This window comes from Pelobates fuscus, chromosome 3 (assembly GCF_036172605.1).
Source record: "Pelobates fuscus isolate aPelFus1 chromosome 3, aPelFus1.pri, whole genome shotgun sequence".
NCBI lineage: Eukaryota > Metazoa > Chordata > Amphibia > Anura > Pelobatidae > Pelobates > Pelobates fuscus.
Genome location: NC_086319.1, coordinates 75,191,632 through 75,211,541, shown reverse-complemented (window position 1 = coordinate 75,211,541; position 19,910 = coordinate 75,191,632). Strand labels below are relative to the sequence as shown.

Genomic DNA, 19,910 nt, shown 5'->3' with positions numbered 1-19,910 from the left:
GTTTCTCTTTTTCCCCTTCTCCAGCCCATGTGTGTCTCTTGTTCCTAGCCTCTCTGTGTCTCTTTCTCTGCCAAGCCCATTTAGTGTGTCTCTTTCTCCTCCCACACCCTCTGTGTGTTTTACTCCCTCTCAGCCCCTCTGTATGTCTCTTTCTCCCCCCAGCTCTTCTGTGTGTCTCTTTCATCCCCAGCTCCTCTTTGTCTCTTTCCCCTCCAGGACCTCTGTGGTCTGTTTCTTCCCCAAGCCTCTCTGTGTGTCTCTTTCTTCCCCCAGCCAGTCTGTGTTTGTCTTTTTCACTCCCAAGACCCTTTAGTGTGTCTATTTCTCTTCACCCCCCCCTCCCCCCCCCCAGCTTTGACCTCCTCAGGCCCAGTGAGTACTTCCTTTCAGACCAGGTATAGGATACCATGCTACATGTAGTGACCGGGAAGAGGGGAGTGCTCCTCCTGCCAGTCACCCAGCGATTGTGTGTCTCTAAATAGATAACTTGATATTTCTTTTCTTTTTTTATAAGGGTTCTACGATACCAATAAACCAGGCTCGTCCTAACCGCAACTTGACATATACTAAAAAGGAACCACTTGGGTTAGTAAGTTTCTGTAATGGAGAATACCCTCTTTAATTCCTTGTGATTAGTCACTGCTTATGTTAAAATCCGCTGTCCTCTATTTTCAGAGTCTGTGCTATTGTCATTCCTTGGAATTACCCTCTGATGATGCTGGCTTGGAAAAGCGCAGCCTGTTTAGCTGCAGGAAACACGTTGGTTCTGAAACCAGCACAGGTACCTTTTATTTATTTAAAATACAGATTAAGGAGGGGTGCACACACAAAAAAAACTGTTTTAAATTTAACAAGGCTACTTAATGTTGCCTACCTTAGCAAACAAATATGGGGATTTAGTTACACCATATGGCCGCATTCTGTTAAGCCCACCACTACGTCACAGCACACAAATAACAATGGGTCCTACCCTAGTTTTAACTAAGGAAATTAACATGCTATCTACAGAACTCGTGGCTTCCATAGGTATTAAGATGTGGGGAACATATTATAGGCAAAACCAATCAGCGAAAAGCCTTGCGTTCTTAAAGAAATCTTATATTGCCTACTTCAGTGGGTAGATAGCACATACCCCAATTTAATATTCTACGTCAAGCCCTATGAAGTTATAATCCACCTCCAATTGATGGCAGGCTTTAACTAGATTTCTAAAGTGTATTTGATTTGTTGTGTTTTGTTCCATAATGTTTATTTATCTGCACTTAGCCTTGTTAAATAATCTCAGACCTAGGAGACAGCAATTCAAATGCTTAAGGAAAACATGGGTTTTATCCCATTTATGATGGACCTCCTGGCACCATGACTGGGTACCTCCTTCAATTGCTGCTTCCTAGTAATCTTTGAGTACCATAAGCACTACATTAGACACCACAACCACTGTAAACCCCACAAACTGCTGCATCATGGTTTGGGTCTCACTGTCCTCCATCCACTCTGGACCCAAGACCAGGATCCAGCTTTTACAAAACCCCAAAATACCTTTAAACACACAAAATCCTCACAAAAGTTATATTTCCTGATAGTCCCGATCTGGATGACCAACATATCCAAAAATCACCCAGATCGGTTCAGGGGTTCAGGAATTTCCTGAAAATCATAGTTTGACCGACCGCATGCATGGACCCATGCCGAAAATAGTTACATAGAATCGTGGCTAAGTGCCGCTGGGGACCGACCGGAAACCGCAAAGTCTTCATGCCGAAAATTGTTCCAGGGCATTCGCGGCTAAGTTCCCCTGAAGTTATTCGCAGTTTTGGTCCATGCGAACTGCCGCCAGGGAGCTAGTGTTCAGTTCTATGCGCATGAATGGAAACCGCCGAACCAGAGGGAATAAAATATGGGTCTTTACAGTCGCTGACCTGGCCCATAGTTTGTGGGCAGGAGGCCAGCTTCCACACTCCTCCAGGAGTCCGTGGCAAAAGTCTGTGGAAAGCGGCATTTGTCAGGTGGTTCTAACCACATTATGTAATCCTTTGCAGTACATTCATTACAAAGTATGATGTCATACCATGCCCTCTACAGATGCAGATATTATTAGAAATTCCTGAAGTGTGTATGTAAGAAAATGTAAAGGATTTGGTTTTGAACGCATTTTTTTATATCTCTTAGGTCACCCCTCTGACAGCTCTAAAGTTTGCAGAACTGGCAGCTAAAGCTGGTGTACCCAAGGGTGTGATCAATATCCTGCCAGGATCAGGTAATGGGTGCTATTTGGTACCACCATAGTCTAACCACATATCTACATACAATGTAAAAGAATCTAAAAGAAATGTGGGATGGCTGTGTTCTTCATTGCAAAGGTTAACATTTGGCAGCATATTCAGATGATTTCGTTATTTCATTAACTCTGGCACACATCAGAGTATTCCCTGTCAGAGTATGCTTGCTTTGCTGGGACTGTTGGATTCATTACATTTTTTTGGGCTCGTGTAGGTGGTCTTGTAGGACAACGCCTGTCTGAACATCCAGATATTCGCAAACTTGGTTTCACTGGTTCTACGCCAGTCGGTAAACAGATCATGAAAAGGTACATAGCAATTATGATTGGCATGCAATATCCTGTTGCATATATGTTACTGTCTTTTTCTCAAACACACACTCCGGACCCACACCTGCAGGACTTCTTTAGGGCTGTCCTGCCTTATGGTATGCCCACCCACGCCCACGAATCTCACCAACTCTGCAGCCCTTTAAAAATCTTTAAACACACATTTCTTTAGAAAAGCCTATTATGCTGTGTTATCTCCAAACCACTGTGCATCCTCCTCGGTAACACTCCTTATCATTTCAAGTATATCCAGATCATTTAATTCCCTCACTTCTTCTTAACAGCATCTATCAGACAGGTAATGACCTGGCGCAACAACAAAAAATTGATGGCAGTCCCATTAAAGAAAAAAAAAAAAAGGTTTTATTTTTTAACTGTGAGCACAGGGAAATTATTTGTTTGCCAATTTCTAGGTTATTAATTCCTGTGATAATGGCCCTTTTATGAATACATTTGTGGATAATTTGATATAAATTGTGTTCATTGTACAGTTAGAGCCATATAGTTGGTGCTGCCAAACCAAAGTAGCTGAAGTTTATGGTTTGGGCTTGTAAAGTGAAGATGCATATCAAAATTCCACTTCCCCAACCCTGACCTGGTGAATTGTATAAATTCTTTAAGCAGGCGCCAAACATATTAAGGTCCTAGAAATCAAGAGGTCTAGATTTTAATATTTTTGGTTAAGCTTTTCAAATGATTTAATATTTTCGGATAAACTTTTAATGATTTATCTTTCAAAATCTTTAAATATCAAACATATATTACAAAAAATATATCAGTATAAAATATTAAAATAGTAAATCATTGAATTATATTTTTATTCAAAATTATATCATTTGAAAAGCTTATTCAAAATATTAAATTGAGTCCATAATGTGCAGTAATGTGGAACACAATGAGGGTTGAATTAATATATATTCAGATAAACCGCAACATACACTCCAATTGCATGCAGTCACTGGTATTGCACAACATTCTGACCTTATTTACACCGTAATTTGATTCACTGGCTCAAGCATACAGAGAATGATTTATACTCCGTGAAAGGTAATGGAACTGGCTTCTGTTTCCAGAGATACATTTATCTTCGGTAATTGAAAACCATTTTCCTATCATTTGCAACAGCCTTTAATGATAAAGTATTGATACAATTTATCCCAGATAACACATTCCAGTTTTGTGTTAGCAGATAAACTTCAGGTCAAAAAAACAAGCTTTGTAGGCACTCACTACACAAATCCAATTAAAGGGATACTATAGTGCCCGGAATACAAAGCTGCCCCCTCTGGTGAATAAAGGGTTAAAAAAACGATGTCCCTCTGCTTGGGGTCGACGCTCCGTCCCCTCCGACTTCCTGTGATGAGCAGGCGCTAATGCGCAGCAGGCACTGGAGGCAGACTTAGTGCTGCAATGTAACATTGCAGCACTAAGTGCAAAAGGGACCCTGCACCCAGACAATTTCAATGAGCTAAAGTGGTCTGGCTGACTATGGTGTACCTTTAAACAATGCATTGCTTTTCGGTGTCAAAATAAATTTTTCATAATTTTCACAAAATTATAGTTTTTTTTACATTTTACACCATAATGATCCATACAGTGTGTTGTCCTAAATCCTGCAAGTATTTAAAACTACTATAGCCCTCGTACCCCCAATCAAAACGTTAAATAAGGCTTGGACTCCCCATTATCACCAGTAATCATGGAGAATTGATAGATGCTTTTCTTGTACCCTCTACCGTCATTGCTTCCTGCCCCTGTCTCAAGTGATGGAAATGGATTTTGAAACTTCCATTATCGTAGCTGTTCTTACCTCCTGGTCCATCCTTCCCCTTCCTGTGGGTTTAGGATTAATTAAACCGGGGATGTTAAATCCCATGCATCTGTTATGGTACTTACTATAAAATAAATGCCAGTGGATGATACCCAGTCCCCCGGTTCTCTAACCAACCCAACCCCTGTAATATGTATAAAAAGATAACAGGATGCCAAATGCCCCTGCGCTATGTATGGGATATAGTATGCCAAAATGTTATTGCTTCACTTCACTGTAAGCTGTTTCTGTTTTTATAAAGCTGTGCTGTCAGCAATCTGAAAAAGGTTTCTTTGGAACTTGGTGGAAAATCTCCTCTTATCATCTTTAATGACTGCGACCTTGACAAAGCAGTTAGAATGGTAAGATCTCTTTAACAGATCTACACACACAGTATAGATTGAATAATGCCAGCAATTACAAACATGGTGTGTGTATATATCATTAAAGAATTGTTTCTAAAGACATAGCCATTGCATTATCCTGCTTAGCATTGCACTGGCTATACTCTCTTCCATCAAAATGTTTAGAAATGTAGGACTCTTGTATAATCACACAGATTTTATAGGATTCTGTGGCAATCACACTGTTGAATAAAACATTGAAATTTCCCCTTAACTTTTGTTAAACCTCTCCATGTGATGCTCGTTTTTTTTTTTTTTTTTTATGTATATTAACCTTTTAACAATTGGCATCACAGTCCAGTTCAGTCCTGGCACAGACCAGGCACATATCACATCGGGGGCATCTCTCGTCATGTTTTTATTCCATCATGTAATCATTTTCGGTAATTTGGCTTTTTTCATGTTACTTAGATCCTCCAGGTCAGATTCTCAGTTTCATGCCCACGCTGTTGATGCACGGCATCATGTTTGTGTCGATGTTGATGCCACACGAACATATCCTTAGTAATGCCAAGCGTCCTTCTGATTTTGATTGTGACATGGACTCTCTCTAAGTTCTGTTTATGGGTCTAATTTGATGCCAAGCCAATTAGAGTCAAACAAACAACACAGGTGTTGTACATTTCGGTGTAATTTTTTCGCAGACCAATCACAGAATTCCCAGTCCTTTATAATGCCTTTCTGACTACATCTCTTTGCCCTGTGGTTTATGAATACCCAAAAGTGTATTTATCTTGTCTATTATATTTTTTACTGATCTCGGTTTGTTTGACTATTCTTTAATTATGATCTTGGCTTGACTCTCGATTTTGTGTATCTCTGTTATCCTAGACCTCAGCCTGTTTCTTGTTTACTTTGTCTGCTTGCAGACATTCTTTTTGTCCTTGGCACATGCTCTTCTCATATCTCTAACAGGTGTTAGTGTTAGGGGAAAGACTAGTCCTGACAGCTTTTTAGCTTTTGTCATTCTATCAGAAATAAGGAAGTCCATATTCATGCTACAGTAGATAATACTGTTTCCCGTACTAAAATGGAGATGCCTACAAATGGTAGGACCTCACACCTTGCTAGGACAAGCAATGGAAACATGGAATGTGACGGCAGATAAGAACCATTCGGCCCATCTAGTCTGCTCAATTTTCTAAATACTTTCATTAGTCCCTGGCCTTATCTTATAGTTAGCCTTATGCCTATCTCACGCATGCTTAAACTCCTTCACTGTGTTAACATCTACCACTTCAGCTGGAAGGCTATTCCATGCATCCACTACCCTGTCAGTAAAGTAATACTTCCTGATATTGTTTTTAAACCTTTGTCCCTCTAATTTAAGACTATGTCCTCTTTTTGTGGTATTTTTTCTTCTTTTAAATATAGTCTCCTCCTTTACTGTGTTGATTCCCTTTATGTATTTAAATGTTTCTATCATATCCCCCCATCTCGTCTTTCCTCCAAGCTATACATGTTAAGATCCTTTAACCGTTCCTGGTAAGTTTTATCCTGCAATCCATGAACCAATTTAGTAGCCCTTCTCTGAACTCTCTCTAAAGTATCAATATCCTTCTGAAGATACGGTCTGCAGTACTGCGTACAATACTCCAAGCGAGGTCTCATCAGTGTTCTGTACAATGGCTTGATCACTTCCTTCTTTCTACTGCTAATACCTCTCCCATTACAAGCAAGCATTCTGCTAGAATTTCCTGCTGCTCTATTACATTGTCTGCCTACATTTAAGTCATCTGAAATAATAAACCCAAAATCCCTTTCCTGAGATGTTGAGGTTAGAACTCTATATCACATATATTGGTTTTTACGTCCAATTTACGTCTTGCACTTATCCACATTAAATGTCAGTTGCCACAACTCTGACCATTTTTCTAGTTTACCTAAATCATATCAACCCTGTTACATATCTTGTTACGTATCCTTACCATCAAGACCTTCTGCTATATCACTAATAAAAATATTAAAGAGAATGGTGACAAGCCCATGCTTGGAATATACTCCATTGACTACAACCCTCTGTTGCTTGTCACTCAGGCACTGCCTTACCCGTTTAACAATATTGGAATCCAAACTTAAAGGTTGCAGTTTTTTGATAAGCCTTTTATGTGCAACAGTGTCAAAAGCCCTACTGAAAGCAACGTGTACAAGTCTATGTGGTTGCTATCCAAAACATTAACGGTAGACCATTTGTCATGGAATTCAATGGAATAAATAAGAGTACTGTTTAGATTTCCATGGTGATTGCAATGGTTTTACAGAATTGCCCCACTTTTCATGTAAAGAGACAATGAGAACCAATTAAGGCTAAAAGAGGCAGAGATGCATTGGAACACTCAATTCCTGAGTCCGTACAATGACCCAACAATTACGGATGTTTTATTTATTATTTGAAGTCTGCAGCATTTACTAGATGCTAAGAGAGAAATATTGATGTATTACAAAGCCAAAATTCACCTCTTTGACCCGTGTTTGTCCAACATGCAGGGTATGGGAGCTGTGTTCTTCAACAAAGGAGAGAACTGCATTGCCGCTGGGAGACTTTTTGTTGAGGAATCCATACATGATGAATTTGTGAGACGAGTGGTAAGTTCTCTGTTAAGATAATTCACCATGCTCCTTTACTTTACAGCATGACATAATACACAAATAGGTACACCGAGAGATATAAGAACATTTTGTTGTCAAGATCAACAGTCAAGCAATTACACTTTACAGAAGACTCATCTCTACTTTGCAGTAATTGGGCTCCAAAGTGCAACAAACAACATGAATTAGAAAGGAATTTAACGGAATACTGATGTTGGATATGAGTCACAGAAAAGTAAAAAGTAAAAAAAAAAAGTCATGCTCTAAACCTGTAGACAGATCATCACGAATCAACCCTGTTCACATTTATAACAATTCATACTATGACAACATGCAATTTCTGATTAATTAACTACAAATTAGTCAAAAATGGAAAACGTTGAGTTACTGTAAGCCTCCAAGAAAAAACAAAACCATAAACCATGAAAGAAAACGAACACTGGTTGTTAGTTTTTTTCATTGTAAAAAAAAAATTACAAATAAAAAATTATTTCAATAGCAGGGTTTATTCAATTGACAGTGACTCTAAATTGTAGTGAATTAAAAAAACAATTGTAACAAAAAATATAAAATTTTGACGAAAATAGCTAATTTTTTTTTTTCTCCAACTTATCTCTGATCACAGCCTGACCATTTTCTACTAAATTTTGCAATTCCGATTTTTTAATTCACTGTGAAAAGAAATGCAGGCACTGAAACACTATGTAAAAATAACTGATAGTATATGTATGTGAATGGAGCCAGAATGTATGTGTCCTTTTCTCTTTAGTATAAAAGTACACACACACTGTAAGTTTGTGGAAAATAACACACAACAGGAGTTAGTTTAAAGTTGGCACATTTTCACAGCTCCAGGAGGTTCTGAGAAATGATAAGGCACGCATGTGATCAAGTGCTATTTATACACAATAAATTGGCAGTGATTTAGAATCGCCATTACCTTGAAATTCCCATCTGGAGATTTTTTTTCTTTTTCGTTTTTACTACTAATGATAATGCATTTTAAAAAATAAATTTTATTGCAGAAACCTAATCTTTTAGGAAAGCTTAGTATTGAGGAGACCTTCTTCTCCTCAGTAGATACTGCAAAACTCACGTGGAGAACGAATGAGGTGGCATTTAAAACTAGGTTTATTAATAGTATAAAGTCACAAACCATATGTAGCTCAAGGAAGCGAATGCTCGCTTGGCATCGAGAAATGCCATTAGAGTAGTAATATAATACCATCTGGTTCCTTTATAAGTTACCTTAAAAATCTGTTTTTTTGTTTGTTTTTTTAATGTATATAATTTGTGGTTAATCATTTTTGATAGGTGCCTGGAATTAGCTAAGCAACCCATTCATTAAAAATATTGTAATATTAAATGTCCATAACTTTTTTACAATTTCAGATTTAAGGCAAATAGCGGTAAACTGAATAAAAACAACTTTGTTTTTAGTTTTGGTATGGATATATTATACTAATGTGTGACATGTTCTTTGCATTCAGTTTTACAGGGACACTGTAGTCCCCCAGACCACTTCAGTTCATTGAAGTAGTCTGGGCGCAGTATCCCTTTTGCACTTAGTGATGCAATGTGAAACATTGCAGCTCTTAGTCTGCCCTCAGTGGCTGTCTACCAGACAGCCACTAGAGGGCACCCTGAATTGAAACAGACTTTTGGTCCGGTAACTGACGCTGGACATCCTCACGCTCTGCATGAAGAAAGCATCGAATCAAGCATAGGAAAGCATTGAATCAAGGAGGTCTAATGCGCACGCTGCATTTTCCAGGCATGTGCGTTTGAATGGGGCAGAGCGTCAACTGCTGTATGGTAAGTAAACAAAGGGACTGGGGAGGCAGGCGGAGCGGTAGTGCCAGGAACACAGCTTTGTTTTCCTGGCACTACAATATTCCATTAATGACAATTCACACATTAGTGAATAATCATTTTATTTAAAACCCTAATTGTGTTTTATATGATGCTCTGGTGAAGTTGTTAAATCGGCACTGTTACAATCTGGGAGTTTTGCTGAATTTGCAAAAAAGACCCTCGATGGTGATATTGCCTCGGGGGGTTCGGTGACCGGGGGTGGCAAAAGATTTGTTCTACTTAGCCGAACCTGTCCTTTGTGGGCACCGCCATCTTTTTCAGCCAATGTCACTGCTGTCCTCTCTCGCACTTGCATGTGCACAGCATTGAGGTCTATGGAGGATTCTTCAAGACCGCAGGATCCCCCATAGATAAAGCCAATTCCCTGCAGCTGTCACTGGTAAATTGGGGAACTGACAATTCTTGATGGCGTTGGTGTCGAAGTGTCAGGTGTAGGAGAAATACTGAGACAAAGCAGTCCCTATTTTGTCTCAGAATATCCCTTGACTGGGTTAGAATTTCAGTAAAATTACAACAGTCAGAGTGAGTATTTCAGAAAGATTCTATGTTTTACGAAATTGGAATTGGGATGGGGTGACAGTGCCGCTTTAAAAAATCTGTGATTTGAGTTGGAGTTCTATGTTTTGTGTCAAATATGATATATATAATATAACAATAAATATATATAATAAAAAAAATATAATACAGTTAAGTCAGTTACCCTGTTTGTAACATAAAACTACAACATCCAGGTTGGTTTTCATTATAAATTTTACGACCTCCGAATTCTAAAGTTGGCAGGTTCATGTTAACCCTATTGGTTGGCTGGTTGATTGAATGATTGATTAGCAGTTCCTTTAAAAATGAAAGTAAGCAGCATTATAATATCTATGTTTTTTTCCACTGTAAATATGACTAATATGACTCGCAGACATGCATAATGCGTACTGGAATGGAATCCATTTATGATATCTTCAGTTTTATCTGTAGGTGGAAGAGATTAAGAAGATGAGGATTGGTGATCCTTTGGAGAGGTCTACAGACCACGGGCCACAGAACCACAGAGCCCACTTGGAAAAACTGCTGGAATATTGTGAAACTGGAGTGAAAGAAGGGGCCACACTGGTGTATGGGGCCAAACAAGTACCTCGACCAGGTATCCTTGCATTATCCCACTGCTTAGTTATAGTTAAACCAGCGTCCATGAATATGCAGTATTATATATTACGAAGCAGAATCTCATTGAGCTCTATGTTATTTCCACATTGTCTCAGCACTCAATGTGCCATAAGTCCTACCATTGCAGCTATATAGAGCCACAGAAACTATACCCTGCCTGGCTGAGAATAATGGTAGCTGCAGCCCTCATTCCTTAATAAATGTATACAACTTACACCCCAACAAAATACCATACAAAATATATACAGGGAATACGCTGTTCCTGAAACACAAATATACATAACTTCGTGTAATGCAGTATATAAATAGGCACCAAATCTATTGCACTCACAAGATTTAGAAGTTATGAATCAGCATAAAAGGTCCCTCCTCCAAACTGGGAATCGCACATTTTAGGGCAAATAACAGAGCATAAAATTCTTTTGATTTGGCTATATTGTCCTAAATAATGCAATTCTACTATCAATTCTCTACAAATCCAAATGTATTAAGAAACCAATAGATTATTATTATTATTATTATTATGATATTTATAGAGTGACGTCAAATTCCGCAACGCTTTACAATAGGTGGACGAACAGACATGTAGTTGTAACCAGACAAGTTGGACGCACAGGAACAGAGGGGTTGAGGGCCCTGCTCAATGAGCTTACATGCTAGAGGGAGTGGGGTAAAATAACACAAAAGGTAAGGATAGTATTAGACTAGTGACAGTTGCAGAAGAGGAATCAGTTGGGAGTTTAATTGATACGCTTTTATGAAGAAGTGGTTTTTTAACGATTTTTTGAAGGAGTGGTGGGCATCTAACGGAGGAGGGAAGCGAGAAACATACAATGGTGATAAAAGCACAGAAAGTTGTTTTTTAAGTTTTGTTTGTCAGTGTGTGTTTTCAGTACTGTTTGGAGGATCTCAGACTCTCTTCCTTTAAAAAACTGATTAAAAAGCAGCATTGGTTTATTCAGAATCGCTGTGAGAGTAAAGTGATATGTATTCGTGACTTTCACCCAGAGAGCAAGGTGTGTGAGTGACATCCAGCCAGTCTGCAGAGGGGCAGCGTATAGGAGAACTTGTTAGCCAGAGAGCAGGGGACTCAATGTGATTCTGTGACATTAAGCCAGGCAGTATTCTATACGAGTAACATTCAGACAGAGAGTGTATATTAATAATGCAGAGCCAGGGAACAGAGGAGCAATATCTGTGTCACTTTTAGCCAGAGTGCAGTGTGGGAACATAAAGCAGTGAAAACAGATGGGGTAAGCATTGTGCGGCCAAGAAAGCCATGTGAATGGGCGAAATTCAGCCACGGAGCACCTCGCAATACGTCCTTGGCCAGTAGCCATTAATGATCTCACTGCAAACTGTGCAATTTAACTTTAACAGGATTCTTTATGGAACCAACCGTATTCACCAATGTTGAAGACCACATGTATCTTGCAGAAGAAGAGTCCTTCGGTCCCATAATGGTTATTTCGAAGTTTAAAGATGGGTATGTTACAGTAAAATCATCTTTGTGGTTCAGCCAGCAAATAGGCCCACAGCTGCTTTAAAACGACATGTCCCATGATGCTTTCCTAAACGTTGGAAGCGTTTATCTGCTATACAATTGCTTTAGATTTTGAAGACATTTTCTCCTTTAATATATAAAAAAAAAAAAAATAGTAAATCTATTTGTACAAAAAAAAAGTATTTGGAGCATTGAAAAAAGACAATTTGCAAACCATAAACATTAAAAACTTGAACCCAGGACATAGTTGAACATGAGAGAAATCTCAATGTATCCTTCCTGGTAATATATTTTATAAATAAATAAATGTATTTTCAATATTTTAAAAACTGAATTTTAACTAAATCTATCATAGCTGTAGTCTAGCCTACAATATTATTGTTTATATACTGCCATCTAGTGGCCAGGCAAGATTACACACAATAAAAAAAAATATGCTTGTATTTTCGTTGTTTGCCCATTCCCCTACATTATTTACTGTTAAATGTTTTAGTGCAACTTTTGCTAAAAAGGTTGATTGACGTTTTATATAGTGCTTGTTAAAGGGATACTCCTAGAAACATGACCAGTTCAGTGATTTGAAGTCGTCATGGTGCCTGGAGTCTGTCTCTATGTGCTAGCTTTCGCTATGAAATGCTGCACATACAGAATTTAACCCCTTTGCTGCCGCTGGAGTAATTCTACCTCTGGCAGTGTCCATTGGGGCCTGATTAGCTAGCCCGGAACCAGAGTTCAGGGCTGGCTTATGTGAATTCTGTGCATATTGGTGTCTGACGTCAGCACGCATCCCTCCCATGGTGCCCATGTCCTCCCCCCAAGCCATCCTCCCCCTACATCCCTCCCCTTGCCAGCATGGGGGAAGTGAGAGGGGTGGGGTGGGGGGGGGGGGGGTGAGAGAGAGTAACATGAGCGGAGGTGGATCAGCCCTGGAATGGAGGTAAGTTGTAGATTATTATTTTTTTTTTTAATGTTGGGGGGACCAGGATAGGAAAACTTACTCCAACAGAAAACTGGATCTTTATTAGAATCGTCAACAATTAAACACATTAGGTGTTTGTCAAATATTGTTTCTGTAATTGCCAAGAACAAACTTGGTAGAAATGAGAAATTACAGTGACAAACCGCAAAACCTCATATAACTCAATTAGCAGGCCCTGTTCAGTTACCTTGTATCCAGGACTCATTCAGGATCTATGCACCTTTTACCTACTGCCAGTCTTTGCTCCAGAGCAGTCAATAAATGCACTAGAAAGGATTCCATACACTCACTATTCATGTTGCTAAAGGTCCCACTGAGTTCAGTTTAATGGGGATTCAGGCGTGCATTGCAGCTCGGTGGGAATTAGGAAGATTCAATTTTAGATCATGTTGAGAAGCTCTGGTACTCTCAGACACCTTGGGGTAGATTTCAAATTGTTTCCAACAGAAATGGAAACAAATGCAATCAGAAGGAACATTGCAATTGGTTTCCACGGCAACTGCTCAAACACACATAATGCTATTTGACCTTAAATTTGAAATTCATTTTGAATTCAAACTTTACAGGGAGTGCAGAATTATTAGGCAAATTAGTATTTTGACCACATCATCCTCTTTATGCATGTTGTCTTACTCCAAGCTGTATAGGCTCGAAAGCCTACTACCAATTAAGCATATTAGGTGATGTGCATCTCTGTAATGAGAAGGGGTGTGGTCTAATGACATCAACACCCTATATCAGGTGTGCATTATTATTAGGCAACTTCCTTTCCTTTGGCAAAATGGGTCAAAAGAAGGACTTGACAGGCTCAGAAAAGTAAAAAATAGTGAGATATCTTGCAGAGGGATGCAGCACTCTTAAAATTGCAAAGCTTCTGAAGCGTGATCATCGAACAATCAAGCGTTTCATTCAAAATAGTCAACAGGGTCGCAAGAAGCGTGTGGAAAAACCAAGGCGCAAAATAACTGCCCATGAACTGAGAAAAGTCAAGCGTGCAACTGCCAAGATGCCACTTGCCACCAGTTTGGCCATATTTCAGAGCTGCAACATCACTGGAGTGCCCAAAAGCACAAGGTGTTCAATACTCAGAGACATGGCCAAGGTAAGAAAGGCTGAAAGACGACCACCACTGAACAAGACACACAAGCTGAAACGTCAAGACTGGGCCAAGAAATATCTCAAGACTGATTTTTCTAAGGTTTTATGGACTGATGAAATGAGAGTGAGTCTTGATGGGCCAGATGGATGGGCCCGTGGCTGGATTGGTAAAGGGCAGAGAGCTCCAGTCCGACTCAGACGCCAGCAAGGTGGAGGTGGAGTACTGGTTTGGGCTGGTATCATCAAAGATGAGCTTGTGGGGCCTTTTCGGGTTGAGGATGGAGTCAAGCTCAACTCCCAGTCCTACTGCCAGTTTCTGGAAGACACCTTCTTCAAGCAGTGGTACAGGAAGAAGTCTGCATCCTTCAAGAAAAAACATGATTTTCATGCAGGACAATGCTCCATCACACGCGTCCAAGTACTCCACAGCGTGGCTGGCAAGAAAGGGTATAAAAGAAGAAAATCTAATGACATGGCCTCCTTGTTCACCTGATCTGAACCCCATTGAGAACCTGTGGTCCATCATCAAATGTGAGATTTACAAGGAGGGAAAACAGTACACCTCTCTGAACAGTGTCTGGGAGGCTATGGTTGCTGCTGCACGCAATGTTGATGGTGAACAGATCAAAACACTGACAGAATCCATGGATGGCAGGCTTTTGAGTGTCCTTGCAAAGAAAGGTGGCTATATTGGTCACTGATTTGTTTTTGAATGTCAGAAATGTATATTTGTGAATGTTGAGATGTTATATTGGTTTCACTGGTAAAAATAAATAATTGAAATGGGTATATATTTGTTTTTTGTTAAGTTGCCTAATAATTATGCACAGTAATAGTCACCTGCACACACAGGTTCATTGGGTTTTTGGGTTCATTGAGAACATGGTTGTTGTTCAATAATAAAATTAATCCTCAAAAATACAACTTGCCTAATAATTCTGCACTCCCTGTAGTAAAGTACCAGCATACGGTTTGGCTATTTTGGCCCTAAATTTGAAATTCACTTTCAATTCTTTTTTTTTTACTGAAGAACCCTGACAATTTAACAAATGACTCAGTGACTTCTTATGTGTTTACTCAATCAGCTTATAGTTTAGTTTGCCCTGTTGGCTCGTCCTGTTAGGCACCGGATCCCCTCGCTATGCAGATTTATGACATCTGTTTCTGCAGAAGCCGGAGGTCATTATTGGTGTCAGATGACTGTTTTCAGTCAATTGCACAAAATGGACGCTGTGTTGCACACATTGACTCCAGGCACCATGACAACCTCAAATCACTTTTGTGGTCATGTTGTTTGAAGTTATCCTTAAAATCAATACCTTTCAGACGTACAAATGTTCAATAAATCTTGCAAGGCATGGCTGGGTAACTCATTTACTTCACTACACTGAAATATGCAAATATTGCTGTTCGTGACAGACCTATTTTTGTTTGAAGCTCAACATGTTGATATTGTTTTATGCAGAGACATCGATGGAGTGTTGGCACGAGCCAATAGAACAGAATATGGACTAGCATCCGGCGTCTTTACACGTGACATAAGTAAGGCCATGTATATCAGTGACAAACTTGATGCTGGAACGGTTTTTATTAACACCTACAACAAGACAGATGTTGCAGCGCCGTTTGGAGGCTTCAAACAATCTGGATTTGGCAAAGATTTAGGTAATTATATAGAATATTTATTGGGTTTATGTATAAAGAGCAGACTTAAGGTAGGGTTATAAAGTGGAACAATTAGGAATTACATTCCAGTTTCCATGGTGACTGCTCACTTGCAGAGATTTGGCTCACAATTGCTCTTTGCATATCTCCTTCAATGACTAGTGATGGGTCAGATAGTCAATATATATATATATATATAACACTCCACTTCTAGAGCTAAAACGTAAAATACTCAGTCCAAGAATACTGCATCTGGCAAATTGGCTATATGTCACTTTAAGGGCTATCGCCTGAACTGTGAATTGAGAGCAACTGACAAGAATTTTTGTTTGTTTTAGTTTTAGGACAAAATAGTCCTAAAGTGGGAGATTAAGTGAGAATTTTTCCAACCGACAAATTTGAATTCACTGGTCATTTGCACCAAAACTGTGAACCCCCCAAATAATCAATGGATCTACAGAGACATTCCAAATGTAAGCACAAAACAGTTGAATTTGAAAAATGATCCAAGTCAGCTGCTTTGAGCCCAGATATCGTGGTCTTAAAGGGACACTGTAGGTACCCAGACCACTTCAGCTCATTGAAGTGGTCTGGGTGCTGTGTCCTTGTGCACCTCATGCTGCAATGTAAAATGTTTTCATTGCAGCACTAAGTCTGCCCTCAGTGGCTGTCTACCAGACAGCCACTGGGGGCGCTCCCGGAATCCAAACGGACGGTCCTCATGCACGCTCTGCATGAGGACCTCCAGCGTCAGATTTTCCCCGTAGGAATGCATTGGTTCAATGTTTTTTTCAGTGGGGAGGTCTAATGCAAGCGCGGCATTTGCCGCGCATGCACACTAGACAGCGCTCATCGCGGGGCAAAGCTTCAACCGATAAGGTAAGTAAAGGGTTTTTAACCCTTTATTTACTGGGGAGGGAGGGGGAGGCAAAGGCATCGGTAGTGCCAAGAATACAGTTTTTTATTGTTGGCACTACAGTATCCCATCAAGTTTGAAATCACTTTGAATTATAGTTTGAAATTGTCAGGCTTAGTGCATAACTGTTTGAATTTCAATTATTTATCTTCTAATATTGTTTTACCTCAGGTGAAGAGGCCCTCCATGAATACCTCAGAACAAAGGCCGTCACAGTGGAATATTAATGTGAATCACTACCCAGGCTGTCTATCTGGGACTTTTCATCGATGCCCAGATTTACAGAAAACTACACCACACACGCAGAGGTGCATACGCACAATTTGTACCAGCTAAAATTTACCTGGACAGAAACATTAAATGGAGTAAATGTATTTAGATTTGAGGCAAAGGAAATCATGAAAAAGTAGTAGAAACTGCATTGCAATATTTGCTCTGCAGGTATAGCATGGGGCTTGTGAATGTAATTTAACTTACTATGTAGGCATATTATGCAACACATAACCGTTACAACTAGATTTTCAGATCAGATAGATCTAGCTACTTCGTCCTCGTAACGCCCTTGAGAGTCAAGCCTTCAACAATAAAATAAAAATATCCCCGACGATTTGTCCGTTTGTTACCGGCATTGGACATACCTCTCTACCTTATATCTTCTGCCTGAAAGATCATCTAAAGGTTTTGGTGGAAAAGGAGTCAACACACTCTTCATATTGACATTACGTTGAAAATAATTATTCCGTGGTATAAAAACGAGATGGCACGCAGAAATACGGCCTTTGTTAAATCATCTTACTTCCAAGGGTTTGCAATAAAACATGCACAAACAAGGGTTCTTGGTAAAGGAGACCCAATACAAAGATTTGGGTGTTTTTTAAGCTTCCATTTCTATACTTTCTACATCATCAAATGCATTTTAAGATTAAAATTATGTGTAATGAAAGTTAAAACAGTGGAGTACTTATTTCTTTTCAAAGTGCAAATTATACATGCATACCAGTACACAATATAGCGACACTTAACTTTGTATTCCAATTTGAAATACATCTGTCTTTTTACCTTTAAATGCAAATAAAGTGCATGTAGTGTAAAACCTTAAATAACCACAAATGAGTGCTTATGGAAAACTCGATAAACACGATACAGAGGTATGGAACCTAGCTCTCATGTGAAGGGCCTGTTGGTTCGTTAAGGGTGACCACTCCCCACTTCAGTGAAGTAGCTTCAATTATTCTCAGCGTTTATCAGGATAAGGAAGATCGACAATATAGTGAAGTTCAACTTGACAGTAATGTAATGGTGCTTGTACTTACAATACTCACAAGTGTAGAGCCTGTAACCTGGCTCCGTAAAAAGCCTTAGTGTAGTTTGGGACTACGGTCCCTTCTATATGAATGCAGGAATCCAGATAGGTATTGTATAAACAATAAAAGTAAAGATACACCAGAAAATCATAGAAATGCATTTTGCAGTTTTCCTGCCTTCTTCAGTCTGTTGATGTGGCTCCTCTAAAACTATGTACCTGGAATAGCGGACTCACACTGACTTTATTTGAGGATTGTTAATATTTTTATTCACATTATGTGATTGGCAGCAAGCCTTATGTTTGTTTATCTGTCCTTAATCAATCAATTAACCATGAATAATTATTCATCCTAATTTGAAATATTGGGTATAATGTTTTACAGCCTATACACAACTCCATGTCAAATAATTCTACAAAACAAGTTCATAAGTCAGAACAAACATGAATTTTGTAATATAGTAATACAAATGGTTAAATACCCTGCTCTGGGGTAAGGAATATGCTGGTATTTTGGGATTGTAGACCACCCCGCTGTTATTACAAAAGAAATGACGGATACAAATAGAAGCGAATATAACAAAGCAGTAAACGCGTGATTCCAAGGCATTAAACAACTAAAGTGTTCCTATAATTTTAAACTTTTTTTATGTTTAGAAACTGCAACGTTTACTTTGAAGAGTTAGATCCACCTCTAGCAGCTGTCTACCTTAGAGCCAGTACTCTACAGACTCTGCTGTGACATGAAAACTTGCATGCAAACCAGGTCCACAATGCTCCTGGGGAGCATTGGATTGGCCATCGGTAAAGGAGGCAATGCCTCAACGTTGAGGGGAGCAGTGCTGAGGAAGTCTTCATACTGGAATAAGAGGAGTAAAACCCTTTACTTTAATATTTTTTTATGAAAAATGAGGTGGGGCTATATTATATATATATATATATATATATATATATATATATATACACACACACATATGTACACCTAGAGACAGGGGCACTACAACCATGGGCGTAGGAACCCAAAAAAATCTGGGGGGGATAGCATTTTTACTCGCCGGGTATATTCTTATTCCGTAAACTAGGAGTTGTTTATCCCATTGTACAGCGCTACGGAATTTGCAGTCGCTATATAAATGATTAAATAATAACAACATTAAAGGGTCACCACAGGGAAGGGGTTTTACTTACCCGGATACAGCGCCGGGATCCTCCTGATTAGAACCACCCCTACCCTTCCCATGAATATTAGAACCACCCCTACCCCTTCCATGCACAAAAGAACTCCACCTACCCCTTCCACGCACATTAACTCCCTACCCCTTCCATGCATATTAGTACCCCCCTAACCCCTTCCATGCATATTAGAACCCACTCTACCTCTTCCATTCATATTAGTACTCCCCTAACCCCTTCCAATAATTTTTCTACCTACCCCCTCCTCCCATCCATATTAGTAGCCCCCCTAAACCCTTCCAATTATTTTTCTACCTACCCCTCTCCCCTATCCTTATTAGTAGCCCCTCTAACCCTTTCCAATTATTTTTCTGCCATGTTAACTAACGCCAGTGCTGGAGTGCCTACATTAAAAGGCCTGCAGGGACAGGCTATAGACACCAGAACCACTACACTAAGCTGCAGTGCTTCTGGGGACTATAGTGTTTCTTTAATGTGAGGTAAATTAGAGATTAGTGCAACGAATAATATGCTAGATTGCCTACTTACAACCAGATGAGGATGATGATGGGCTCTAGCTGCAGTCTGGCTCCACTGGTCTGGTGTAGAACAGGCTCTCTGGAGGCTGTTTGTAACTGTGGTCACAAAAATCAATGTTCTGTGAGAACGGGAAGCAGCTCCATTTTTTGGGGGTCCTTTACACAGCTCAAGGTCTGGATCCCAGGGTCCACCTTCATGTTCCACCAATGAGTTTGTTCACAGGGGGTGGAGTGTGTAGGGGATGTCCTGATATGTGTGTAAGGAATGCATTGTGTGAATCTGTGTTTG

General features: G+C 39.5%; 1 protein-coding gene across 1 annotated transcript in view; it reads left to right on the top strand.

Annotated features, from left to right (window-relative positions):
* The window catches only part of ALDH1L2 (aldehyde dehydrogenase 1 family member L2), a 75,367-nt gene extending 58,396 nt beyond the window's left edge, over positions 1–16,971 (top strand). The window contains exons 14-23 of the mRNA XM_063447222.1: positions 515–585; positions 676–781; positions 2,170–2,257; positions 2,494–2,587; positions 4,681–4,780; positions 7,310–7,408; positions 10,256–10,421; positions 11,825–11,930; positions 15,491–15,690; positions 16,778–16,971. Of these exons, the coding sequence (XP_063303292.1) occupies positions 515–585; positions 676–781; positions 2,170–2,257; positions 2,494–2,587; positions 4,681–4,780; positions 7,310–7,408; positions 10,256–10,421; positions 11,825–11,930; positions 15,491–15,690; positions 16,778–16,833 (1,086 nt within the window). The 3' untranslated portion in view covers positions 16,834–16,971. The remainder of the gene's footprint in view (positions 1–514; positions 586–675; positions 782–2,169; positions 2,258–2,493; positions 2,588–4,680; positions 4,781–7,309; positions 7,409–10,255; positions 10,422–11,824; positions 11,931–15,490; positions 15,691–16,777) is intronic.
* The last annotated feature ends 2,939 nt before the right edge of the window (positions 16,972–19,910 follow it).